General features: G+C 37.5%; 5 protein-coding genes, 1 non-coding gene and 2 pseudogenes across 7 annotated transcripts; 2 read left to right on the top strand and 6 right to left on the bottom strand.

The window, feature by feature from the left end:
• Positions 1–3,280: 3,280 nt before the first annotated feature.
• LOC104783055 (metalloendoproteinase 4-MMP-like) lies at positions 3,281–4,585 on the bottom strand (annotated as a pseudogene).
• A 666-nt stretch (positions 4,586–5,251) lies between these two features.
• LOC104783054 (elongation factor G-2, mitochondrial) lies at positions 5,252–11,209 on the bottom strand. The gene is made up of 19 exons (XM_010508138.3): positions 10,622–11,209; positions 9,437–10,547; positions 9,100–9,321; positions 8,869–8,990; positions 8,612–8,762; positions 8,220–8,291; positions 7,993–8,088; positions 7,841–7,929; positions 7,650–7,716; positions 7,344–7,382; positions 7,198–7,258; positions 6,997–7,106; positions 6,823–6,897; positions 6,653–6,721; positions 6,444–6,565; positions 6,226–6,351; positions 5,911–6,132; positions 5,762–5,822; positions 5,252–5,670 (listed from the first exon to the last, which is right to left on the bottom strand). The coding sequence occupies exons 2-19, from the start codon at positions 9,836–9,838 to the stop codon at positions 5,512–5,514; spliced, it is 2,265 nt and encodes a 754-aa protein (XP_010506440.1). The 5' UTR covers positions 9,839–10,547; positions 10,622–11,209; the 3' UTR covers positions 5,252–5,511.
• LOC104784415 (F-box protein SKIP23 pseudogene) lies at positions 10,073–11,432 on the top strand (annotated as a pseudogene).
• Positions 11,433–13,986: 2,554 nt separating this feature from the next.
• Positions 13,987–15,794, top strand: LOC104784414 (uncharacterized). Of its 2 annotated transcripts, XR_015597383.1 has the most exons (3): positions 14,073–14,461; positions 14,555–15,134; positions 15,281–15,794. XR_015597383.1 is itself a non-coding variant. In XM_019245087.2 (2 exons), exons 1-2 carry the CDS (start codon positions 14,261–14,263, stop codon positions 14,684–14,686), a joined length of 333 nt encoding a protein of 110 aa, XP_019100632.1. In that variant the 5' UTR covers positions 13,987–14,260; the 3' UTR covers positions 14,687–15,794. The 2 variants fall into 2 exon arrangements, 1 of the variants encoding a protein (XP_019100632.1); XM_019245087.2 differs by having other exon boundaries at positions 13,987–14,461; positions 14,555–15,794.
• Positions 15,795–15,834: 40 nt separating this feature from the next.
• Positions 15,835–15,907, bottom strand: TRNAR-UCU (transfer RNA arginine (anticodon UCU)). The gene has a single exon. It is a non-coding gene; the product is annotated as a tRNA-Arg (tRNA).
• A 158-nt stretch (positions 15,908–16,065) lies between these two features.
• On the bottom strand, positions 16,066–18,068 carry LOC104783053 (cell number regulator 6). Its single transcript, XM_010508137.3, has 4 exons — positions 17,756–18,068; positions 17,018–17,132; positions 16,552–16,820; positions 16,066–16,469 (listed from the first exon to the last, which is right to left on the bottom strand). The coding sequence occupies exons 1-4, from the start codon at positions 17,864–17,866 to the stop codon at positions 16,230–16,232; spliced, it is 735 nt and encodes a 244-aa protein (XP_010506439.2). The 5' UTR covers positions 17,867–18,068; the 3' UTR covers positions 16,066–16,229.
• Positions 18,069–18,111: 43 nt separating this feature from the next.
• Positions 18,112–21,903, bottom strand: LOC104783052 (uncharacterized). Its single transcript, XM_010508136.3, has 9 exons — positions 20,330–21,903; positions 19,975–20,062; positions 19,777–19,852; positions 19,560–19,682; positions 19,330–19,407; positions 18,976–19,079; positions 18,700–18,787; positions 18,515–18,613; positions 18,112–18,416 (listed from the first exon to the last, which is right to left on the bottom strand). The coding sequence occupies exons 1-9, from the start codon at positions 21,756–21,758 to the stop codon at positions 18,324–18,326; spliced, it is 2,178 nt and encodes a 725-aa protein (XP_010506438.2). The 5' UTR covers positions 21,759–21,903; the 3' UTR covers positions 18,112–18,323.
• A 365-nt stretch (positions 21,904–22,268) lies between these two features.
• Positions 22,269–25,120, bottom strand: LOC104783051 (carotenoid cleavage dioxygenase 7, chloroplastic-like). Its single transcript, XM_019244348.2, has 6 exons — positions 24,124–25,120; positions 23,857–23,985; positions 23,640–23,771; positions 23,253–23,525; positions 22,721–23,136; positions 22,269–22,632 (listed from the first exon to the last, which is right to left on the bottom strand). Exons 1-6 carry the CDS (start codon positions 24,881–24,883, stop codon positions 22,489–22,491), a joined length of 1,854 nt encoding a protein of 617 aa, XP_019099893.2. The 5' UTR covers positions 24,884–25,120; the 3' UTR covers positions 22,269–22,488.
• Positions 25,121–26,943: the final 1,823 nt, after the last annotated feature.

Genomic DNA, 26,943 nt, shown 5'->3' with positions numbered 1-26,943 from the left:
TATATATTAAACCAGAATTGACAAATTTGCATTGCTCTTCTGCCGAAGAAAAACTGCCTAATATGAGCTTTAAGCTGTACCATACATATACTTAATATGAGCTTTAAGCTGAGAACAAAATAAACTTAAAGTGTTATCAAATAAGGTTAATTAGCGGAATAACGCACGTATATGCTGCAGACGAATAATTGAAGAGGGCCAATTTGTCTGAATTATTTTAATTTTTAAAACGAGTAAAAAAGTTGTTCGGCGGATAAACTATTATTGATTAAGCTAATTTTACCCTCTTTCACTTATCTTTGTTTTGTTTTGTTTTTGTTTTTTCGAAATATATATAGAGGGCATAACACATGCTTTATGGTACGTACCGAGAATTTTAGTTATTGACCTATCCACACAAAGTTCTAAAGATAAATTTATTTTCATCTTTTACGAAAATAAAATAAACGATTAGTAAAATAAAAAGGGTAATTTAACAACGTGGCTGCATGTGGGGGCCATAAAATTGCAAAAGAAGAATAATAAGATGATGCATTAAAAAAAGTAACAAAAGAGTATAACAAATATTTTTTTGGAAATAGACCTCATAAGTCATACTCGTATGTAAGTAATAAGAATGAGTTTTTATATGTTTGAATTGAATATGTTGTTGTGCAACACCGTGCAATTTTCCCAAATTTGAGAAATGAATTAATAGATATTGAATGATTTTGCACGAAAAAATGTAATATCTTCCCTTTATTTTAAGAATGTACACAAAACTAAATGTAATAAAATATGACTTTTAAATTAAAAGAGAAGGGAGAAAGAAACGGGCCGTGTCGTGTGACGCTTGCTAGGGTTTTGATCACATTGAGATAATTTTAAAAATACTATTAAGTATAACACAAAACCATACTATTGAGTTATGGTGAAATCGTTATGCAATTTTTATAAACAAAAAAATTGTTACCAAACAAAGTGACTACGCACAAGGGACCAACCCCACTGCACATTCAGCATTAATTAAACACGATGGCACGGAACGAGAGGTAGCCATATACTTATATGAAGAGATATTTGTTTTTTATAAATATTTTTTTCACTTACAACCCAACCGACAGTGTCTTTTCCAGCTGTCACCTTCTTCTTGGCTCAGAAGGTTCACTTTCGTACTCGCTAAATTTCATGTACTCATATTTTACTATTTATACCATAATTTACCCAAGCAAATTTAGCTATTTGCCGCAATAAGATACTATATATATATATGGTTCCCTCAGAAAAAAAAGGAGAAAAACAAAATAATAGGAAGAAAGTACATTGACGTACGGTGGCACTAACACTTTTCTTTAGTCTCTCTCGTTCTTTGGGGTTGTCCCAAGAAAAAAAAAGAAAAAACTCTCTTTCAATTAGAGTCTCTCTTTGTTATGGTCTTATTTGATTTGATTTTTTTTTTTTTTTTTTTTTTGGTATTTTTGTTGCCAAAGGGATGGTAGTATAGTTAGTTATTATAATTGACTTATGGATTTGATACTCCCCAAATGTTGTGGTCTCGTGACTCTAGTAGCGAAGTAAGCAAGTGACCACTAAGAACGCTCGTAACTCCCATATATATTGACATTATTATATACTCCTGTTAGCAACGAATATAGTATATGTCATTATTGATTGATATTACTAATACTATACCACTAAACTTTTTTATTTTTTTGGTTTATTCTTTTGATTTTTTTGTTTTCTTGAATCACGTGACGTGACAGAGGACGGTGATCCCAAAGTAAACAGCAAGAACACGTGCGGCCTCATGTGCCCATAATGACACCGAATATTATTATAAATTTTTTTTTCTCAACAACACTCGATCTTTTTTTTTTCAAGTCAAATTTTAAGAGAAGAATATGAAATTTATATATAAAGAAAAATAAAAGGAGACGTTTTTTGGTTTTAGATAAATAATCACTTCTGACGAATAACATGCAAAGATGATAGACCATATGCTCTTCCCTTTATCCCTCTTGTCTCCTTCTTTACTATTTCTAATCTTTCAAGTGTTTATAACAATTTCCTTTATCATATTATCTTAAATTAACTACACTTTCTCATGTAAAACCCAAGAATGCTAATTGATGTCTATTGGATTAATGGTTATGAGACTTACTCTTACATAACCTTAAATATTCTAACGATGAAAATTGATGAGCCTACGACTTATCTATATGTATAGAGAAAAATAATAGCGTACATATTACAAAACAAGATAACGTATAAGAGATGTGTCTCTGTGACAAAACAAAAGATTGCTGTTAAGCAATAATTTGTCAAATGAACTATAGATTCCGCCCCAAATATAGGGAACCAATGAAGTTGAAGATGATAAATTATAGTTAGAAGAAATGCACATAGATAATATATATTGTCTAAGCCAATAAAAATTAATTACGAACACAAGAAACAATTTCAAATTATATTGTTTTTTTTACAATCATCAAGATTCAAGAATAGTATCAGGGTTCAAAAATATTAGTGTAAAATCCATCAAAAACTTAGATAAACTATATTTTTATTACACTCTTTTGAAATTTTACATAAAAAACGAATAAAACTCAAAGTAACGATGCAAACAATTATGTGTTTCCAAAGGCTAGTGTGAGACTTTCTTTTGTTTTTGTTTTTGTGTGTTTCAAACGACAATTGCAATAGTCTTTGTTAGGCACTTCAAATATTCCCCCAAAATAATGATGAATACGAACAAACCCCAAAAATGATATAGAGAGAAGAAGAAGAAGAAGAAGAAGAAAGCGATTAAACCAGGCCGTACCGTTAATATGATTATGGGCCATGGAGCCTACTTTGCTTTTCAATGCGACAACGACAATTGGGGATAGAGATATCCAAAGAAAATGTGTCGGATGTCTTCAGTTTTATTTTTCTTCTTTTTCTTTGTTTATATACTATAATTTACTGTCAATTTGAGGAAAAAAAAAATATATTTTCTGACCATATCAACTAACCAAAAAAACGATATCCGGGCTAAAAGAATCCTCCTGTGTGTCTTTTGGTTATCCCTCTTCCTAACAACAAAAATTGGTATAACCGAAGTGAGCTGCAATTTTAGTAGGCCAAAGTTAACAACTTCTTCCAAGTACCATTACGTTTAATTTATCTAACTATTTGTGTTACCTCTGGTCTCTAGACATTTCAGTTCTTATGTTAATATACCTCCCAAAAGTCGAAGATTTGTTCTGTTTAGCAATCCATTGGGCCATAGATTTCTCAAACCCAATCTTAATGGACCTTGTTGTTAAATGGAATAGTCTTTAAACATTTTAAACTAAACATAAACATAAAAGTAACCATTCTCCTATGTGTGTATGATTCTATACATTTCCAGATTTGTTTGAACTTTGAACTAATCATATTCCTTTACTTTTAATAAAGAAATTGTATCTAGTCTATACGAACCTACCAATTAAGAAAACAAGAGCCGCCATAACAGTAGTCAAAGTCGAATAGATGATTCCTTCAGACGGCCGCATCATCGAACCATCAGCTAGGTTGGTCGAAGTTTCTGACGCAAGTAAACTACTTAACGTAAAATTAGGGTTTGTTCCGTACAAAGACTGTACTCCAACGACGTCGTCCACGTTCAAATTCACTTTCTTGCTCCTTGGCTTCAACGTTGGATACATAGCGGCGTCTTTCACCGAGCTATGCCCTAGTCCAAGCACGTGACCTATCTCGTGCACCGCCACAGATTCCAAATCCACGGCCACCCTGGATTTCTCCTCATCGAAATCAACGGCCCACGTCTCCGCTTTATCCAGATGAAGCCTACCGTTCTCCGGCGAGAAAGTGTGCGCTAAAACACCTAAAACGCCGTCGAACGGCTCTCCGTCGCCGTGATCTCCGGCGAAGAATCCGATCTTGATGTCTGCCTCGACGTAGTCCTCTGTCTCGACGAAGCTTACGGGGATCACCGAAGCCCACTTGGCGAAAGCGCGTCTGAACACGCGCCGTATCTCTGTTGGTGTCAAGTAAGGAGTTAGGTTATCCTGCGAGAAGGCGTAGGTGAGGTTCAGTGGGACATCTTTTGTCCACCTGGGACGTCCGGGGAAGTACACGTATTTTTTCCTTGTGTGAAACGGTGACGTTTTGTGGTCCACCACGTCATCAGGGAATCCACATCTTGGTAATAGAATATGTGACAACGTGTCGGAATCTGGTTTCCCGGTTATCGGTAGACCGAGATTTTTCTGGTAACGAGAGAGAGCTTGCTCGAACGAAACGTCGTCGACGTCGTTGTTTTGAGGGAGGTAACCGTACCGTTGAAGGTGATGTTTGATCTCCGGTATAGAAACGTCAGGGGTTGGGTTGGTCGTTGTAAACTGAGATGGGTTTCGAGATTCGATGGTTTGTAGGTTATGGAGATTGAGATAGAGAAGGAAGAAGGAGAAGATGGTTGTGAAGGGTTTGAGATTGCATGGAAGATGATGATGATTCATGGTGTGATGTGAAGTGAAGAGATGTAATTTGTTTTTTTTTTTGGGATATTGGTTGAAGTTGCGTGGAGGGAAAAGCTATGTTATAAATATGAAAAAGATGTTGGTTTGATGGGGGCTTGACCGTTTGGTTACTAAATATTATATACACTGGATTATGATTAGTTTTGTTGTAAGTTATTTTAGCTAACCAAAACACACCAAAAATTAGATTCGACTTGTTGAATAAAAAGAAGAAAAAAAGAATTTGATGTTGACTGTTGAATATAAAAAGATAACATTTGATTAGTATTACCAAAATAACAGAATTATCCTTTGAAGAGGTCATAGACTTCAGTGGTCATAGGCTCTCATAGCATCATATATGTTAAGGAATCAAAATACTACTATCCAAGGAAGCAAATAGTAGATATTGTCAAAAAAAAAAAAAAAAAAAAAAAAAAGGAAGCAAATATTAGATATAGGAGAAAAAAAGAAGAAAATAGAAATAGGAGTAAGAGCAACAACTGAACCGAAGGGTATAATGGTCATTTTAAGGGAGATGAGATGTCGTCGTCACCAACTCCGGTTGAAGAAGAAAATAAAGGAGTGGCTTTGAGATGAAGTTATAAAGAAAAAAAGTCTGACGTCGTTCGTTAGAGACTGTTTGTTGCATCTTCTTCTCTTTCTCTTATTTGTTTACGTGAATACGACTCTATCTATCTCAATTATTGTTGTTGTCTCTAACGATTTTGTTTTGGTTGGCTTGTTGTTGAACCTATCTTATTATATGGAGAATTAAAGATAGTAAGTATAACAGTGAAAAATATTTGATGGTTTACAATAATCAAAATGATGAGTGGGACTGGTGGAAAATAGAGATAACAAAAAATATGACCTACCTATGGCCCCAATAAACATAGTGATTTTCTTCACACAACGCCCATTAGGCAATTTATGCTGAGTGATTTTTTTTTGTTGGTTCTGTGAACCGTATAAAATAATAATAATGTTAACAAGATTATGAAAAAACAATCTATCGAGGGATTGATTATTCAGCAGCTTTGCTGGCGTTGTAAGCGTTGACGAGCTGAGCCTGGACTTCGTTGGACACAGCACTATGTTCTTTGTATTCCATCGTGAATTCTCCTTTTCCTTGAGTCATGGACCGGAGAGAAGTGGAATAACCAAACATGTTGTTCAAAGGCACCTGTTAAAAACACCAACAACATTTACACTCTTAGTTACGATTTCAAAACTTGGTGGGGGAAATTTGGCTATCGTTTGCTTTTGCTTCTTACATTGGCTGTGATTACTGAATCGTCACCCTCTTGATCGTTTCCAACGATTATACCTTTCCTCCTAAAAAAAACAAGAAGTTGAGTTATTATACTAAATAGGACAAGGAGAAAAGGTATTATTGTTAAAGGGTTTAATGTTTGGAGCTTACTTGTTGATGTCACCAGCGACAGTACCCTGAAACTCTGTTGGTACTTTCAACTCGACCAACATCACAGGCTCTAGAATCACCGGTCTCGCTGCTGTGTAACACAGTCTGAATGCATATATTGCAGCCATTTTAAACGCAAGTTCACTGGAATCGACCGCGTGTGCTGCTCCATCTGTCAATACTATTCTGAGATTTTCTACAGGGTGACCAATTAGCGAGCCCCTGCAATGGAATTGAGGGTTTCACAATCACTTACAATATTTCCTCAACCAAAACAAGAGGGAAAGGAAAATTGAGAAAGACAAGACCACTCACGAGTTTGCAGCTTCTTTGAAACCTTTCTCAATTGCTGGGATAAAACCAGACGGAATTGCTTGCCCAACAATCATGTTTTCGAATTCAAACTTCTCTGTAGAACCCGGTGGAAGTGGTTCCACGTACCTAAAAATTGTAAATAATTTAACCAGACGTGAATTGGTTTAGAAAGGATCCAAAATTACATCATTTAGGCACTATAAGTTTTTGATACTCACCCTGTAACCCTACCGTACTGACCCGCTCCTCCACTCTGCTTCTTGTGTAAATAATCGAACTCAGCCCGCTGAGTAATAGTTTCCCTAAAATTGACACGGGGTTTGCCCACCGTCGCATCAACCTGTTTGAAATTTGCAGAAATAAGGGATTCTGACGAGTGACGAGAAGAGATGAAGTAAGAACGTAATGTAGGCTTAAAGTCAGGCACCTTATATTCTCTGCGGATGCGTTCAACATAGATGTCCAAATGCAATTCCCCCATACCAGAAATAATGGTCTGTCCCAAAAGGATACATGGAAGAATCAGCAATGTAGAATACTACAGGTGATATATGAGAGTGGTGATGAGAAGTAACAGAGTTCTTTAAATGATGATACCTGGCCACTCTCGGGGTCCAATCCCACTCGGAAAGTAGGATCTTCTTTCTGGAATCGATTCAATGCTTTTGAAAACTAACACAGGAAAATATATATCAATTGCAGATTTCTCAGAGCCAGAAATTAAAGGAAACATGTGAATTGTTTTAGTTACAAAAGAATCACAGAAGTTACCTGTCCCCCAGAATCTTTTGAAACCGGTTGAACAGCTAATGACATAACAGGTTCAGGAACACTCATCGATGTCATTGTGTACTTCACTGATCCATCCGTAAATGTATCACCTGATTATGTATTGAGGTTAGAAATTTGACCTAACAAGAAACACAATATCAGAGTTTCATCCCCGGAGCAAAGAAGAAATTTCTATTGTACCTGATGCACACTCAACACCAAACACAGCTACGATTTGTCCAGCGTGTGCCTCTTGAATATCCTGAAAATAGAATAAGAATTTAGAATCCAGTCACATGGCACTAAAGCTGCCACCACGGAGCTACCGTAAATAAACTTCAACTAACCTCCATATCATTCGAATGCATACGGACCAAGCGAGGAACCTAGATCAAGAGACATTAAACAGCCATAAGGTAAAATCAAGTATCACAGGGAGTACTTGCAAGGGTTAAAAAAAAAGATGACAAGTAGTCTGAACTTCAGATATTCTGCATGTATGATTATGTTTACATGAAGCAGATGAAAGACTGTATTCATGTCAGGCCAGGGGCAAGAAAACTATACTTCTTCAGTGTATTTTGGTATAAATTTATGCACAAGACTTCATGACGTTAAAAATCTCAAAGCAATACTAAGATCCAAGAACTAACCTTAATTCTTTTTCCAGTATTGACATTTATTATAAAATCACCCTTTTTAATCACACCTTCATAAACTCTTCATCAACAAACAAAAAAACATGAGTTAGCATTCACAAATTCATGCATAACAGAAGGGCACAAAATACTTTTCTTATTCAGAAAGCATCCCATATATAATCAAGAGGGAGTTCAGCATTTACCTCAAATATGTCAGCTGACCAAAACGACCCTCCTCTAGTTTGAAAGCCAGCGCCACAAGAGGTCCATCTGGAGATCCAGTCAAGGTTACCTGAAAATCATTCCTTTAGAACCGACATATTTCTCCTATGAAATAAAATTACAAGTTGAGTACCCTCTCTTCATTATTTGTCTGGTCAAGAGCATAGTTATTGACTTCATTTGGAGAAGGGAGATAACTTATAACACCATCTAGTAGAGGTTGTACTCCCTGCAGACACAAATTAAGGGAGCACGGCAGATGTTTAAAACTTTTTTAATACAGACACAACAGGACAAAGAGAAACGTAAGTGCTATGTAATCCAGACTAGAGCAATATCATCTTTCGAATATTCAATTACCTTGTTTTTGAATGCACTACCCATAAATACGGGAACAAACTTTTGCGCTATGGTAGCTCTACGAATAGCTTCCTGTGTATATACACAGCAGGCCAAAAAAGTTACAATAACAACACTGCAAGTAAAAGAGCAACTAAACGCAGCAATTCATGGCCCATAGAAATCAAAGATAACACAATGAAATTAAGACAATGCCTAAGGCAAGTTAGGACCCGTGTGATTCAACATTCCCTCAGGATTGATATCTGTTTAAGTGAAATCAACGACTTTTATAACATAAGTTGCCAACAATACCTATCTATATCTCGGGACTCATCCTCCTATGTTTCATGCAAAGAATATGAATGTCATCGAGATTATATGTGCCACAGCTCATATGAAAAAGAACAAACCTCAAGCTCAGAAGCAGATACAGGCTCATCGTTTAGAAATTTCTCTGCGAGTATATCATCAACTTCAGAGACGGTCTCAATCAATTCTCGCCTCTTGTCTGCAACCAAACCTTCCATATCAGCAGGAATATCACCAGCCACAACATTCTCACTGCAATTTACAGAAAAAGCAAAAATGTCACAACATATAAACATATACATGTGCCCCAACTACAACATAAGCAATTCTTAAAATAATGAATATAAATAACAGAAACCCGCTGGATCCGTGGTAGAAATAAGCTTTCACATGAATAAGGTCTATAAGACCCTGGAAATTTTCTTCTAGACCAATGGGCACTTGCACAGCTGCACTATGATGTCGGAGCTTAGCTCTTGCCTAGTGAAAGTAAGATAAAAAAAAAAGAAGTTACAACCAGTAAAGCTATACTTGATCAAACTCATTCAATAATTAAAGCATAAAAAGGATCACTAAGTTTAACACGCACTTGGTTCAAGACTTTCCATGGATCTGCTCCCATTCTATCAAGCTTGTTGATAAACGCAACTCTGGGGACTTCATATCTCCTCATTTGCCTATCAACTGTAATAGACTGACTCTGTACACCACCAACACTGCACAGAACTAGAATCGCTCCGTCTAGTACACGTAGAGCCCTCTCCACTTCAATGGTGAAGTCAACGTGACCAGGCGTATCAATAATATTAACCTGAACAACAATCAAAAAAGTGAAATTCAATAGGATTAAGACTTCGATTTAGCAAAAGTAAACGAATCTGATAAGAAATGGAGAATTACAGAATCAGCAAGAAAAATCTCGTCACCTTGTAATCCTTCCAAGTACAGTAAGTAGCGGCTGATTGGATGGTGATACCTTTCTCTCGCTCTAATTCCATGGAGTCCATTTTAGCTCCGACGCCGTCTCTACCTCTGACTTCGTGGATCTCATGGATCCGACCCGTATAGAAAAGAACACGCTCAGTCAAAGTAGTCTTCCCAGAGTCTATATGAGCAGAGATCCCGATGTTGCGAAGCTTGTCCATCGATTCTTTCCACCATGGTTCTTTCTCATCCTTGGCCGCACGAGCAGCTGTTCCGGCGGAGAAATGACGAATCAGCTGGAAATCTCCGGTTAAAAGCGCGGCGGTAGGAGATGACGACCGTTTGTTTGACGAGAAGAGCCTCAAGAGGAGGTTAGGCGCCGGAGAAGTCGGAAACCTCGCCATGGCTATGAAGAAGAGAGACGAGGGTTTTAGGAAAAATGGGTTTGAGCGAGAGAGAGAGTTGAAGTGTATGAAATATCAATTTTTTGATTCAGATTCGGTTTGATAAAATTATGGTTCGGTTTACCAACATCTATCTAAACCGGATTGGTTATTAGACCCGGCGGGTAGGGTCAAATCTCATAATAAATAAAATTTTAGACCTAATCTGTGTCTTTCTCTGACGACCTAGCTAGCTTAAGCTACAAGGGTTTCATCAATACAATACAAGTTACAACGATGGTAGTCGATTGGGGAACGCTACCGAAGGATATGCTAGAGCTGATTTCGAAATCTCTAAAATCTTCCTTCGATCTTTTCCAGTTCCGTTGTGTATGCTCTTCATGGCGAAACGCCGCCAAGCCGAGTAAACGCCTTCTACCGTCACATGACATTCCGAGCCACCCCGACGTCGTCTACACAGATACCGCCTTAAGGTTCTGCCTCTCGCAGCGGAGTATCTTACTTATCAAGCCTAACTATGAACAGGCGGAGGGTTTGATTGGTGGATGGGCTGGTGAAAGTCGAGGAACATTCTCATGATCTACCTCGTAAGTTGACTATCCTCCATCCGCTGGCTGATTATGCTATGACACATTTATTTCCTCCATGTTCCACTCGCGTTCTTGATATGTCTAAATTCAAGGTTCGCGAATTGGGTCGTGAATTCCAGCTCCATTATGAAAAAACTGTTGTCAAGTATCTAGATGATAGTGATGAGGATTAGTCTAAGTTTGTGTTGCTTACGATTAACAAGTCTGGAAGGTTAGCTGTGTATACTTCTTGGGATCAAGCATGGACTGTAGATCAATGACGACGACATGCCTTCTTGTTATTTTTGCGATGTGATTTTGTTCAATGGATGTTTCTTTGCGGTCACGAAAGATGGGACGACTGTGGCTGTAGATCTCCCTTCTCTGAAATTGACAGTACTGGCCGCAAATCCTGTGTTTGGCGGTAACAAGAAGTTTCTGATTGAATCCTCTGGTGAAATGTTGCTGGTCGATATGTACTTGGGTATGGAATTTGATGCAGTATCTCTTTGGAACTTCGATGAAGAGGATGTCGAGTATCACTTGGATGACATTATAGCAAATGAGATAATCCGCAAGATTACAGTCTTTAAATTTGTGGAAAGAGAGAAGATTTGGGTTGAGGTTAAGGATCTTGGGGATAAAATCTTGTTCCTTGGTGATGAATCCTCATTCTCCGCTTCAGCTTCTGATTTTTTACCTCTCTATGGTGGATGTGTCTTCTTCCACGGTTTCGTCTTTGATTGGGAAGACTTGAACACCATGAGTGAGGAGGATTTTGGAGTGTGTGATTTTGCGTCTCAGGAAATGAAGCTGGTGCGCCAACACCCTGAATATGCCAAGCTGTTTTGGCCTCCACCCACCTGGATTACTGATAGGATATCAGTAAGAAGGTCAACTCCTCAAAGGTTTCACTAGTGATGTCAGTCAATACTTAAATTCATCTTTCGTTTCCTAAGTTACATCATATCAATGTTTTCGAGTCTAGTCATTTGTGTGAAATTCAGTAACACCAATATTCTACAACTCCTTGAATTGGATCATGATGACCAACCAGATACCAGAATATATTTTAGCAAATAAAATGTGAGAGAACAAAATATAGTTAGACCCGATTTTCGAGATCTGTGTCTTTCTCATTCTCTCGCGGTAAGTAACTAGGGATGTTTAAAGCAAATCCACCCATGCTTCTAAGTTTGGAGGTTCCATCTATACAATAATTGAAAAAAATACAAAACTAAAATTTTAGATACTTATAAATTTGGAATAGTCCAATCGTAGAGGTTCTAAAAATTTAAATTTTGTTTTAAAAAAATTGTGTATAACACTTGACTATCTTTATTTGACACACACTCTCCAACACTTGATAAATATTGAACCAAATCAAGAAACACAACACAAACAATTACATGTGAAAGCTGTTATCAAGGCAAGGGAGATCACAAATAAATTGCATTGTTCATTAATGAACCAACCATAGTACTACTGCTATCAACATCACATACAAGAATAGAAAAAAAAAAAAAAAAAGAATTTAGCTGGATGAAATAACACTTACGCAAGAGAACTCAGACTCTGATGTTCCACAAACCTCAATCAGACTAAGGCTATCCACCTTAAGCTGTAAATAGATAACACAGATAAATATTCTTAATATTCCCTCAAAACGGAAAGGAATCAAAGTATTACCTTCTGCTTTTTAACACATAAAAGCAACAGCTATATATATATACAGTTCTAGTAAAGTCAGCATTTGCACGTCTCGACGCTGGTAGTGATGCAAGAAACCGGTCCTTATACCTAAAGAGCAACAAAGAAAAATAAGCAATTGGTTGAGTTTAAGAATGCAAAAACATGACCAACAAATTTATATGAGGCATTTCAACAAACATACGAAATGCAAAAAATTTAAGTAACACAAATGAAAAAGAGAGAGGACTTACGAGCAAAGCACATTTTGATTTGCACAGATTTAATTATCCTAAACGCAGCCAAACTGAACAGCCAATTCTCTTACATTAAGCTTAGTCCTGAAATTTCCTTTAAAAACACACATGCACATGCATCAAGCGATATAACTCCATCACCACCAACACAGATTCAGTAAAAGACTTGAAAAGAAAACTCACTTGATCCCAATAACGTTTTAAAGACTATTGACTGATCTAGAATAAGCCTTTTCAGACATACCACTCAACTTAATCGCTGCTTGTCAATAGAATAGAATCTGCAATCTAGCAATTATATTCAAATCGATTATAACCCACCAATGGAAATTGAAATCGATAACAATCAATTTATGAGAAAATGTACCTAACTCACCCTGAGTAGATCAAAACAAAAAAAAAACTTGCGAGTTCAAAACATGAGATTTTCGGGCTCTTAAAGGGCTTTTATAAAAAACAATTCGGGTTAAAATACGGCCCAGCCGAGTTGAAGAGTGGGCGTTTTGTCTTGTACAGTAGTATTATCAATTTTTGATTCAGATTCGGTTTGATTGATATATAATAGGGGATGTTGCAGTTTTAGTACGTTTTTGAGAAGTTCTTATAAAATAAGTACGTTTACTATTTAAAATCAGAAAAATGGGTGGTGAGAGAGAAGAGCGTGTGTGAGTGTGTGTTAGTTGGTGGGACCGTGAGAAACAGACACAGAGGGTGTGAGTGCGAGAAAAAAAAAATCATTTTTATTATTACTTTTTTCCTTTTTCTTTTTCTTTTTATCATAACTACTCAAATAACTGTTAATATAATTAACAAAAAAAAATCTTTTCACATACAAAAAACATAGATTTTTTTTCTTGACAATTTAATATACATTTTTGTTTTATTATTTTAAATATATTTTATATCACAACTGATATATATGATTGTTCTGTACACTCGATGATTTTTAATCTGTACATATTTATTGCTGGATTGTTTTGATCTGTATATGTTTATGCCTGAATGGTTTTGATCTGTACACATTTATAACTCGATGGTTTGAAATATGTAGGTTTTTTATAATTTGATATGCATTTTGTTTGATGATTTTATATGATAATGTTAAATATTTTTTACAAATTTTGTATCTGTACACTTTATTAAATGTAAAAAGACATATATAATAAAAACTATCTAGTCATAAATATGTACAAATAAAAATAATCTAGCAGCAAACGTGGGGATTAAAATCATCTAACAATAAACGTATAAGGATTAAAAACCATCCAATATACAGAACAATCATATACATCAATTTTTATATAAAATATATTTAAAATAATAAAACAAAATGAATATCAAATTATAAAGAAAAAACATAGATTGTTATATATTTGAAAATTTCAAAAAAAAACTAATTTATACTCGAGTGTATTTCAAAGTTTAGATTAAGAAGTGTAATAAAAAAAAAAAAGTAAAGCTACGTCGATGGAAGAAGAAAAGAGTGAAAAAAAAATTACTGCTGACCCTACTTTTCCCTCTACCTCTCTCTCTCTCACTCACGCCACCTATTTTTCTCTCTATCACTCACGCCATCTTCTTTTCTCTCTCAAATGTACTATTTCTTTAATTGTGAATTATTAATAGTAAACGTACTAAAAAAAATCAATTATTTCTTGAAAACGTACTAAAAACACAAATACCTCTATATAATAATACTATTTATGGTTCGGTTTAGCCACATCTATCTAGACCCGATTGGTTATTAGACCCGTAAATATATTACGGGTCGGGTCAAATCTCAATCGTAGTTAGACCTGATTTTCGAAAATCTGTGGCTTTCTCTCTCGCGAAAATCTGTGCTTGAGCAGATCCCCATCACCTCCGGCGAATGAACGAGTCTTTTAAGTAAAAAAAAAAAGGCAGGCATGGCGAACAGAAGGAGATCTGAGGAAACTGTAGCTCGGGAAGCAAGCGTGGAGACTGAAGAAGAGTTGAGAAGCCGAACGGAGCGTTTGCTCGTGAGAGCTGAGGCTTTGGAAAGCACTATAGCTAAGCAAAATCAGACGATCCACAACAACATTTCCGATCAAGTTACTCTTAGTTCATGTCGCCGACAAGGAAAGGAGGTGAGCTTTCGAAATCTCACTTTTGATCGTTTTTTTGAGAAAAATTTAATTAAATTATTGATTGTGAAAATACTTTCCCTGTGCCCCTAATAGCCTGGTCGATTGGACAAGGCTTCCCAAGGATATGTTGGAGCTGATTTCGAAATCTCTGAAATCTCCCTTCGATCTATTCCAGTTCCGTTGCGTATGCTCTTCATGGCGAAACGCCGCCAAGCAGCCGAATAAACCCCTTTTACCGTCACATGACATTCCGATCCGCCCCGACGTCGTCTTCTCACCAGAAACCCCCTTAAGATTCTGCCTCTCACAGAATAGTATCTTACTTATCAAGCCTCAGTATGAGCAGGCGGAGGAGGGTTTGATTCGTGGATGGCCGGTCAAAGTCGAGGAACATCCTTATCTACCTCGTACGTTGACTTTCCTCCATCCGCTGAGTGATTATGCTATGACACAGTTGTTTGATCCATGTTCCACTAGCTTTTTTGATATGTCTAAATTCAAGGTTCTCGAATTGGGTCGTGAGTTCCAGCTCTATTATGTCGATTCTGATGATGGTCATGGTAGATACAGTCCACGCGTTGGAAAAACTGTTGTCAAGTATCTAGATGATAGTGATGAGGATCAGTCTAAGTTTGTGTTGCTTACGCTTAACAAATTATGGTAATCCTGCAAGGTTAGCTGCGTATACTTCTTGTTGTTTTTGCGATGTCATTTTGTTCAATGGATGTTTCTTTGCGGTCACGAAAGATGGGACGACTGTGTCTAAGCACATCTCCCTTCTCTGAAATTGACACTGGTGGCAAATCCTGTGTTTGGCAGTCACAAGAAGTGTCTGATTGAATCCTCTGGTGAAATGTTGCTGGTCGATATGTACTTGAGAATGGGACTTGATGCAGCAAATCAGATAACCCGCAAGATTAGTCTTTAAACTTGTGGAAAGAGAGAAGATTTGGGTTGAGGTTAAGGATCTTGGGGATAAAATCTTGTTCCTTGGTGAACAAAATTAAATCTTGTTCTGGCCTCCGCCTTCCTGGTTTACTGACTGATAGGATACCACCTGAGAAAAGAAGCCTAGTGTTAGTAAGGTCAACTCGTCAAAGGTTTCAAAACAACAAGTATTTGGATTAGTTGAAAGTCAATACTTTGTAAATTCATTTTGCTTTCCTAAGTTACATCATCAATGTTTTGACTTTAGTCATTTGTGTGGAATTAGGAGTAATTCTAAAACTCTAGAGTCTAGACCTTCATCTAGATCATGATATGTGATGTGACCAATAACATAATATTTTAGGAAAAAAATAGTCGGGAAAATGTTAGTTTCTTTGCAATTTAATTTCCTGGATTTTACGATTTAGAAAAATTATAAGCAAAAACACACCCGGTGGGACGCGAACCCACAATCGTTTGATTAGAAGTCAAACGCCTTATCCATTAGGCCACGGGTGCTACGGTACTCTTTTTAACATTTTTGTAACTATTGACTAACAAAATAACGAACGGCGTGTGAGTACTAACCAGTTTTTATCGTAAGACATAAATCATCTGGGGTTTAATCACCAAATAGTTCAGAGACAGATGTTTCTACCTTCTCACAAGACAAGAGATTCAGTGAAGTCATGAATTAAGTTCTGAAAAATGTCAAGTACCAATGACAATTGTTCTTAGAACAAACTTTTGCATATTTAAAACCTAAGGGCAAATAGAATCATCTGGTACGAAAACTTCTCTGCACGGGAAAAACAGCTTTAGAGCATATATGGAACGTTTCCTATAGAGGGACCATCTCGAGATCATTGTGTTGGCTTTTGGCAGATGATGGGGTCGAAGACGAAGAAGATGAAGCGTCTCTTTTCTCCTCGGTGTTCATCTCCTGAACCGGGGGAGGATCCATTGTAGTTGATGATGAGGCTTCTGTATCAGAAAGATGATTCTTCATCTCCCTGTGTTCCTGGCACAAAGCACACCAGTGCAGGCAACAGTGAACCATGCAATGATCACAAGGCGCATTCTGCAAGAAAATCACAAAGTTCAATCAGAGATCATATCTGAAATATTATGAGAATGACCTGATGTGTGGACTTTTTGCTTACCTTGAGATGATATTTCTTCTGGAGTTCTTGGCGGAACAAACCTGAATAGATTCCACACATCCACCAAGCAAAGAAGAGGCCTTCGCATATCACGACTGTTGTTTGAGGATCAATGTAGCCACTGAAGAGTGCGGTTACTGCTGCAAGTACCATACCTCCTTCGACACATATTGCATGGCATACACATGCTTGGTTCCAAGGAATCTCTTCCCTCACAGCTTCAACGTTACGCCCAAACAGTACACACGGGCAAAAGAGACCAGTCCTGCCTGCAAAATCATACAATAATAGCATTAGTTAAAAAATGTCCTCAGAAGTGATTATCATCCATTAAGAAAAGAATCTAGAAGCATATGTAAAAATACAATGGAGAAATGTCGCCAAAAGTAATAGGGAACTCATGCACAAGAAGAGGTGATTAAGGATCATACATCTGGACAGTTACAAAACAAAGAGGGGAGCTTACAGCTTTGTGGATCTTCAGCACAACCAAAAATGCCGGTGGTCCAGTTTTCATCAGAAGGGGGTTCATATGTCTCAGGTAAAACTTGCATACATTCATGGCACTTTCGGACATTCAACTGTAAACAATTTAAAACAGCAAAAAAAAAAAAAAGCAGTAGAGTGATTGTAAAATTTGTAATGTTTCAGCTCAGACGTATAAAATGCCACACCACAATGACTCCCTTAATAAAAAGAAATTCAAAAATCTCATATAAAGATAGTCTCAAGTTTCTTTATTCCATCACACATTCTCATATTCGAAGCTTCAAAGGAACGTTACTAAACTCTGGCCTTATTTTGAGACTAATCAGGTGTTGATACCAAAACTTCAAAAGAAGCAGTCGCTGCCTATATATATATATGTTACATATCACATCACAAGAATCTAATGCACAACAAATCAGGAGAAATCCAACATTGATCACAGAAATCAAATCAACAGAGACTAGTTACAATAATCCTCAATCAAATAGGACAATGAATCCATCTAATACACCTCATCGAGAGGTCGAGATCGACACAAACAACAATTAGAAACAGCACAGACAACAATCGGAATCAGCTAGAACTCTACCACCACAAACAGATGATCAAAACCATGAAATCGACAGATCTGGAGAAATTGCGAGATCGGAGTTGCCTAGACACATGCGATAGAGTAATGCAGAGAGAGAGAGAGAGAGAGAGGATCTAAAGGTACCTGAGGAACATCAATGGGTTGATTGAGTTCGCCGGGTGTGATATCTTCTTCGACAGGAGCCTGCTCTTTCCTCAATTTCACGTAACGCGAAGCGGCGTTTCCGTCCGCCATCGAAACCGGTCAAGGAGTGTAAAGCAAAGAGAAAGGTACAAAAGTAGTGTCACACCACCAATGAGGTCGCCGGAATCGAAGAAACTCTCTCTCTAACAACGTTTTCTTTCGATACGCGTGATACGTCGTGACTCGTCCCTATTAAATCTATGTGAGAAAAGTCTTTGATCATCCAACAAATAATAATAAAGGTAACAAATCCAAAATATAGATGCCACGTCGTCGTTTTAACCATTTTGAGGCGGTGAACATTAAAAGCTCTGTGCTTATGAGTCTATTACTTTTAATGAAGAGTAATTAAAATTGGGATTACAACAGCAAACCAACCACCAGTCAATCAGATTATTCAAATGATGATACAAATCTTTATGGTAAAAAACTTATCATGTGTTATTGTAAAATCTCAGACACTTCTTGCATAGAGACTAGAGAAATAACACGAAACTAAAAAAAAATATCAAGACATCCAGTGCTTTGGAGCCATCAATTCACGATCTCCACTAGAACCTTGAGATGCGATTTTCTGAATCCGAGAAGAGAATTCTTCTGCCTGTTCAGTGTTTCAACAATGGTTTTAAGTTAACACAATTGTACGTTCTTGTAACAATGAGCACAAGACAATTAATTTACTTCTTTAATAAAACTTACTTTCTCATCAATCCACATTAAGGAACTGAGTTGATTGTTCAAGATTCTTACAACTACATCCAGTGGACTCATTCCATCTATTGCTTCAAGTTCTCCACCCTATTTCATTTCACACGATAAGGTTTTATGATGTATGTTCAACAGGAAAAAGGAATAGTATGTGAGAAGTTACGACGTATATGTACCTGGTTTGCATTTACGGATTGTATAATCGATCTGATTTGTTCAGTCATATGCTCCAATTCTCTTTCTACAAGCTCAGATTGTTCATACCTGGGATGGAAAAAAAAGTATATTGTTATAAAGCATAGAATCAGGCTACGATGTGCAAGATAGAGCTAATTCTAAGCATAGATCAAAATCATATTTGTTTCCGTGTCTGTGGTTTTTCTTTCATTATTCATCAGAATAGTATGAAGCAGCAAGGTGATGATGGTGGAAAGACTTAAAAGAGTACTCACATTGCATCTCTAGTTGATGCTGCTTCATCGTCAAGAAGTGATTTCCGCTCGTCATTATATATACGCTCAGCCTCTTCCTCCATGCTTTGCAAAGCCTTGTCAACCTAAAGCACAAACAGAGAATTCAGATGATTAGCACAGTGGCTTTGGTATTGAGATGCCCAATTTTGAAGTAAGCGAGGTAGAATGTCGACGATCCCATGTCAGAGAAATCCATATTAAAAAAGAGTGTGACAGTATGGGACTGAGAGAGATTATGAAAAAGAGAAATTTGATTTCCCACAGATAAGGCACAAATGATTTCCCGCTGAATGTTACAGATTAACATAGAGATATAATACTTCTATCGCATACCTCTTGCTGATGAGTCTCGATTAATTCCAGCTGTCTTTCCAAGCTAGATTGGGTTTCAACCACTTTTGCAACTTCAATCTGTTTGTTGGTGAAGTACACAAATAGAATGAGCTATTATACAATAGGGGCCTATATGAACTAAACATGCAAAATCAAAGGTCTGCTCAGAACAATTGTCTCTGAAGATTCGAAACAGAAAGAATTTTTAACAGAGACTGAAGTAATTTCACCTCAAGTCTTAAAAGAACATCACGGTTTTGCAAGATCCGCTTATCCCACTCTGCTATTGCATTTGCCTGTTTCCGGAACCTTCCTGTGCGTTCTTGTAGCTCAGTATTCCACTCCTTGATAATCTACAAACGTTAAAAAAAAACAACTTGAATATTCTGTATATAAAATGGCCAAAAATAAATAAATGTCGAACTGAATAAGAGGGCAAAGATTTACCTCCTCAACAGTTTTGCCAGTTATTTCAGATGGCAGCTTTGGAGAACCAGCCACTGGAGCAACAGCTGTGCTCGTCCTAATAAATAACAAGAAACATATAACAAAGTAAACATCAGCTACAACATAATCGAGGAGAAGGTCGAACATGTACAGTCGTTTAGGTCATAATGTGTTGGTCAAAATATGAGAAGAGCATACCCACTACTCAAAGCCACAACAAGAGATGTCTGTGTTGTAGTAGCAGAACTGGTAGCAGGAGCAGTAGTAGAAGTCGAAGATGGAACACCTGAACAACAACAATACTTCTTTCAGAAAGAAAAAAAAGAACTATAGCTTCTGATCCGTAAAACAACTCGACAGGTATGTATTCATGTCATAGACTATATGCAGAAGGCAAAACCAAAGCATAATAAGGAGTACGGTAGATTAAGTACATCGAACACATATCTAATCCTAATCAATGATTCCCATAATTCTCTTATTTCTAATCATCGAGACAAATGGGATAGGCAAAATCACAAACAAATCCTGAGACAATACATAAACAACTTACTGAATGAGAATGTAGGAGTAGTGGTTTGTGGTTGTGAAGATGATGCAGGTGTTGAAGTCTGGGGTACAGCAAACGCAGTAAAGGAGCTAGTAGATCCAGCGGCAGGAGTCGAGCTAGCCGAACCAAATCCTGTAGTACCGAATGTAGCAGCAGAGCTAGCCGGAGTGGTGTTGGTGGCAGATGAACTCACACTAAAAGAAGGGAAACCCATTACAGAAGCTGCAGCTGAAGGTGCACTAGTAGCAGCGGGAGTCGAAGAAGACGTAGTAGTAGTGGTGGTGGTGGTTGCAATAGAAAACACTGTTCCGGGTGTGCTAGAGGCAGGTGCTGCTGAGCTTCCGGTTGAAAGGTTAAAGCCTGAACTTGCGGGTGGACCAAATGAGAAGGAGGAAGAAGAAGAAGAGGAAGCTGATGAAGCCGTTTGTGGAAGAGCAGAAGCAGTGGTGGTGGTTGTTGAACTTGCTGTGCTTTTCAAGAAAGAGAATCCGGTAGACGCGGAGAAAGGAGAAGCTGAGGCAGGCGAGGGATTGGTTGTAGTTGAGGGATTAATGGTGGATGCTCCAAACGGGGAAGGTGAAGAAGCTGTTGCGCCTGACGAGGACGATCCGAAGAGAGACGGAGTTGAACCCGCTGCCGAAGATGAACCAAAGATCGACGGTGACGAACCGGCTGCTCCAAAGATTGACGGTGAGGAGCCAGAGGCTGATGAGGCAACACTGAAGGAAGGTGTCGAGCCGGTGGCTCCAAAGATGGATGATGAGGAGGCAGAGGTTGATGAGGCGACGCCGAAGGGAAGTGACGAACCGGTGGCTGAAGAAGGCGCGCCGAAAAGAGGAGATGTTGAAGCAGCGGCGGATGAGGATCCTCCGAAGAGAGGTGAACTCGAAGCGGAGGCAGATGAAGAAGCGGAGAATAAAGATGAGGAAGATCCAAAGAGAGATGATGGACCACTACTCGCTGAAGCCGGAGAAGCTCCGAAAAGAGATAAAGACGGAGATGCGGAGGAGGATGACGGAGCTCCGAACGGAGAAGAACTAGGCTGAGAAGCGGAGGAAGTTACGAATCCGAAAGGAGAAGAAGCAGGAGCAGCATTGGTGGTAGATGAACCAAACAGAGATGGCGCAGAACCAGATGAAGAAACATTGGCTCCAAATCCAAATGAAGGAGTCGATGAAACAGAGGATCCGAATCCGAACGAAGGAGTCGATGAAGCAGAGGAACCGAATCCGAACGAAGGAGTTGAGGAAGCAGGGGTTGATGATGCCGTGGATCCGAAACCAAACCCGGTGGAGCTAGGGTTTGAAGATTGGTTAAACGAGAAAGATAACGGAGAAGTGGTAGATGCAGCAGAAGAGGAATTAGTTACGGAAGAAGATCCGAATGAGAAACCTCCAACGGAATTGGATTGACCAAACGAAAACCCCGACATGGCGGTTACTGATTCTCTTCTTCTTTCACTCACTGGTTCGCTCTCTTCTTCGCCGGCGTTTGAAATAACAAAAATAAGGGGTTTTTGCAGAAACCCTCTTTCGAAAAAAGAGGCTTTGTCGTTTGTTAAGTATGAGCGTCGAGTCAACGCTACCGGATTTATGGTCAAACAGAAACAAGTAATTTATTCTCGGCCCAGCCCAATAATATGATGATGACGTGTACTTAGATATAGAGTTCAAAGGGTCCACGTAAGCAGATAGTGTTCCCTTATTATTGGTTGATACTTGATATATAAATATTTTCTAGAATACAATTTTTATGCAAAGTTACACATCTTTTAGTCAAAAAATGTTTAACCTTGGTCAAAAAAGACTCAACATTGATTAAATTCTGTATGACCAAATGTTAAGAATCATCTGTTTTGAATTTTGATATATATAGGAGCATAATATAGTATAATTTATTTTTAGTTTCAATTCCTTGGAAAATGCCAAAGGTATAACACAAATATTTTAATCATTTTTTAAACAAAGTGTATAGTCTATACACTTTGTTTATACTATTTACTATAGACATTCATTTTTGTTAAATACAGTATACACTATAGTACAATAACTATAGCTGAACAATTTCAACACCTTTTTTCTTTACAAAGTGTACCTAACAGAAAATAATATCAAATGTATAAATTTACAAGTAAATTGAAGTAAAATCACTATCCACAAAGCTCAGTCGCTAGCCCATAAACCGTGAAAACCCATTGGAAACGTCAAATTCCTCGGAACCTCTAATCTCGACACGACCGCATCGGATTCACCCATCTTCTTTGCGTCCAATATCACAAGGTAACATCTCTCCACCGAAACCGCATACTATCAAATATAATAATGACTAATTTGTATTAGTACAAAAACCACTTAAGAAAGAAGCGAACATTAAAAGTTGCATACATACACGTACCTCGACGACAACAATGTAACCATCGTCCTCTTCTACTCCTTCCTCGTTGGAGTTTCTTGGGACAAACATGGGCTCACCAACGAATCTTCTAGCTCCGGTAGACCACGTACGGACGAGGTTCGAGTCTAAGTCAAACTTCACGACCATATCGAATGGGAAATGGGGAAGTTCGCCACGAGTTCCTGACGAGGCTGCAGAGTACATGTACTTGTTCTTTTTCCCGGACCATGATGAGTTTACAACTGGAAAATCTGACGGCTTGTTCCAGCCGTTTAGAGGCTCTACATCACAACTCTTGCAGTTTCCGACAGGGTCCAAGGTCATAGATACCTTAACCAAATGAGGGAGTAGTTTGTCGTCGCCGCGATTTAGATTCATAACAGAAGGATCTAGCTTGTTGCTTTGCCAATTGTAGCCTATAAGATTATTATTATTTTAAAAATGTTTAATAACAGTCTTTTGAACATTTAAAAGCCCTAACTTGTGAAAGGGGTTATTACGGTTTCAATATGGTGTAGCTGAACTAACGTACCAAATATTTTTTGGAAATCGAACCAGCGGTAGGAGCAAGCGGAAGCTTGTATCTGGATATTTAAATCGCCGTTATCCTCTCTAGTCTCATAAGCGTTTCCGGAGTGAATTAGCCATAATTGAGAAGACACTTCCACAGGAACTCTCCAGTCTCGATCTCCCACAGATTTCTCTGAAAATCTAGGTAGGATATAAATCGGGGAACTCTCGTTGCTTGGATTCAACGATAACGCTGATACCATAGGTGATACTCCACACATCGCCGCCATGGAACCTGACGATATATTTATCCACATAATTAGATTTTTTCCAAACTATCAATTAGTATATTCCTCTTCTTGTAAATGATTTAATTTGTAACAGAAGTAAGTTAGCTTATATATCTTACCAATTGGGTCAAGCTTGACGCGGTTGGCAAAGAGTATATAGTGATTATCCGTGAAGGCCCAATCATGAATCATCATGTGATCATCGATCTTGAATTCTCTCGTTTGTATCATCTTAAATTCCGAATCATATTCTGTAAAATAGTAATTTTCCATTATAATTATAGTAGAATTTTTATTTGTCATAATGTTTTTGAGAAAAATCAAAAGATCAGTTACCACAAAATGTGAAGTTGCTTCGAGGTAAAAGCATATCTTCAGCGTTGCAACTGACCGTTAAAAGTCTATCTCTTCGACCGTCGACTTTGTAATGTGACAAGAACCGTTTCGGTGGCATCTTAAATACACCTACATATATCATAAATAAAAGTTTAATTAACTATATAGTTTACGTTACATTAATTAATTTTACGCCGCTGTCTGAATAATGGACTACATGCTTTTAATTTAACTAAACTTTACTTTATTAGTAACATAAAACATTACCTTGAAGTATGGGTTTCAACAAATCTGCGGCTGTGTCCCATATATCATGACCAGCAAAATCTCTGTCGGAAGAATCATCATCATCATCGTTGATATCTACGTCAAATCTCCCGACGGTATCCAACGATTCAGGTTCGATTTCGTACGGCTCACCACCTTCCCATAAACAAAGCAACCGCCCAGCCCATTTCAAAACGCTAGTATTAGCCACGTTCTTCATCACTTTCGTGTTTCCAAATCTCTTCCCACCTTTTAACACAGAGAAAGGACCTCTGTGAGTGAATCGCCACGTGTCAGTCACTGGATCGTGCTCTTCTTCTTTAGCTTCCGTTTGAACGTACTTCGCCGTGAAAGTTGCTTTCCGTTTGTTTCCGTCGATGTGAAACGCACGGAGATAACCGTGACCGTCTAAAGGATGAACCGTTGAGCCATGATCGTCAGTGAATAGTCCTGGACCGGCTAAGTAATATGTACCGGAAGGGAAATCAACCGGTATTGAACCTTCGATTGTTTTAATTACGACCGGTTGGACTGTCTCGGAACGCTGTGACACGAATAAAGATTGGTAGTCACGGAAAGCTGACGACGTAGTCTCGTCGAGGATGGTTCCGGTACGTCCTAAACCGGTTTCTGGTATAGATATTGATATGGCTGCGCGTGGCGGGGCAAGCGGTGGTGGAGCTTGGTGATGATGAATCGATGGAGGATTTAACGGTGGGAGAAATTTCGGCGGGATAGGGAGAGACATTTTGGTCAACATTTTTTTTTTTGTAATATGTAAATTATAGTATATAGTTTTCGTTCATACATATGCTTTACACACGCAAAGCATATGTTATATATAGATTTTATACCCTTTTTTTTTTTTGAGTAAATTGAAGGGATACGTGGCTGTGTGCATGTTTAGATACTAGGGTGGGGTAAAAAAGTTGAGTGATTTTTGTGGAAGACAATGAGCAAATTTGGACATCGAGAAAAAATTGAAAATGGCAGACATAATACTAAGCCATTGCTTTATGTTTGTTTAATATAAATTTTAACTTAGTGTGATTAGAACTTGGAAGTGAAAATTATTGCGTCACACGACACATGTACCGATCATTAATCAAAATACTTTTAGTTGTTGCTCATGAAACTAACAAAATTATTGTTAATATTCAGTCATAATATTGAATTGTTTGGTTACAAGAAATACGTGTACATCAAGATAGAAGAATAAGCAGACAACAAGAACCGAGAAGTGGTCACCGACACTTCACAAGTTGATCCTAATGATAGATTTGGACATTTTATGTTGTATGTATGCGTCTTGTGGATAATTATGTTGTAATCAATTTTAAAACTAATTAAGAGTTCCTTTTTTGACAACTAATAATTAAAACTTGTTTTAAATGCCCACTAACATATCGATTTTATTTTGTGCATTAATCTCATTGGTTAAATCAACTACTAATATTTTTGTTTTAATGAAGCTTCAAATCGACCCACTTCGATTATAATAAAATACTTTTGAGAATTGAGACTGATACATTATTAAATTATAAAAGAAACTCATTATGTTTTCGGGTTTCAACGTTAAAATCATAGAACCCTCATTCATATGTCTTCAGTTTGGAGAACATTTAGAGACAAGTCTTCGGAACAATGATCTCCAATAAACCATGTCAAACCATAGGGCGCCCATATTATATACTAATTTATATAAGTATACGCCATATGATATCAATTTACATGTTTTAATTTTGAACATTATGAAATCAGCTATACTTGATAAACATGTGGAGTTGGTAGTTGTAAACCGTTAAGCGTATTCTCTATAGAAATAGGATTTTGAAAGAATTTATACATACAAGATATATAAAAGAAAATGGTAAAAGATTCTAGTAGATAAAGCTAGGTCCCTACGATACAAGCTGCGCTCCGCAAAGCCGATTTTAACAAAAAGTGAGTCAAACCGGGTTCGATCTAACTTTCTAGTAAGACCATATGCAAGCTGGTTCGTATAGAGGATGCGTTAAAAATAAATAATACCTCAAGCGATGCGTGTTTCGTAAAAAACAAATTGACACTAGGAGATTTAATTAGCTCCCATAGTCCCATATTGTGACAAAATATAATAAGAGAACTGAGAAGTACGTTTCTTTTGGCTAAAGAGAAATGAGAAGTACGTTTTTTATTGCCAATCCTGTTTTTCATTATTAGAGCATGAAACGCATTGCTTTAGGATAACATATTATCATAAACATTATTTAGGATAACAAAATCTATATGTACTAAATGGAAGGCGCTAGCTAGCTAACAAAATCTTGTAAATTATGTCTGTTAATTAGCATCCTCTAAATAAAACAACATCATTCATCGAGATGGCATGAACAACACAGCTTTCTCCAATTATACTATTATGTTAAAAAAAGTCGTATTTCTTGGGTACACGCGAAACCAATTTGGTGCGATCAGTCGATGAGATATTGACCGAATAACAAAATATGTGTTGTTTTCTTGTTTTTTAAAAAAAAAAAAATCGTACGGTGATATATATGCAATTATTTCAGATACTGTGACTGAGGTCTTTCGTTGGGTTACGTAACTACATGACCAGTTTATCATGTGTAACCCATATATATAAGAGCAAAATTTACTTAAGGGATACGGCAACAAAATGGATCTATGTGTGAGATATATGCGTTGCAAACATAGAGATGGATCCTTGTTACCATAAAGCACTCGAGAGGAGTTTAAGACAGAGTGAATGGAGGAGGAATGGTGGGAGAATATACATTATGTTAGTGCTACGACCAAAATATTAACTTTTTTAAGAGA

Source organism: Camelina sativa, chromosome 4 (assembly GCF_030686135.1).
Source record: "Camelina sativa cultivar CO46 ecotype springtype chromosome 4, ASM3068613v1".
NCBI classification, from domain to species: Eukaryota; Viridiplantae; Streptophyta; class Magnoliopsida; order Brassicales; family Brassicaceae; genus Camelina; species Camelina sativa.
This window is presented reverse-complemented; position numbering and strand designations above follow the sequence as displayed.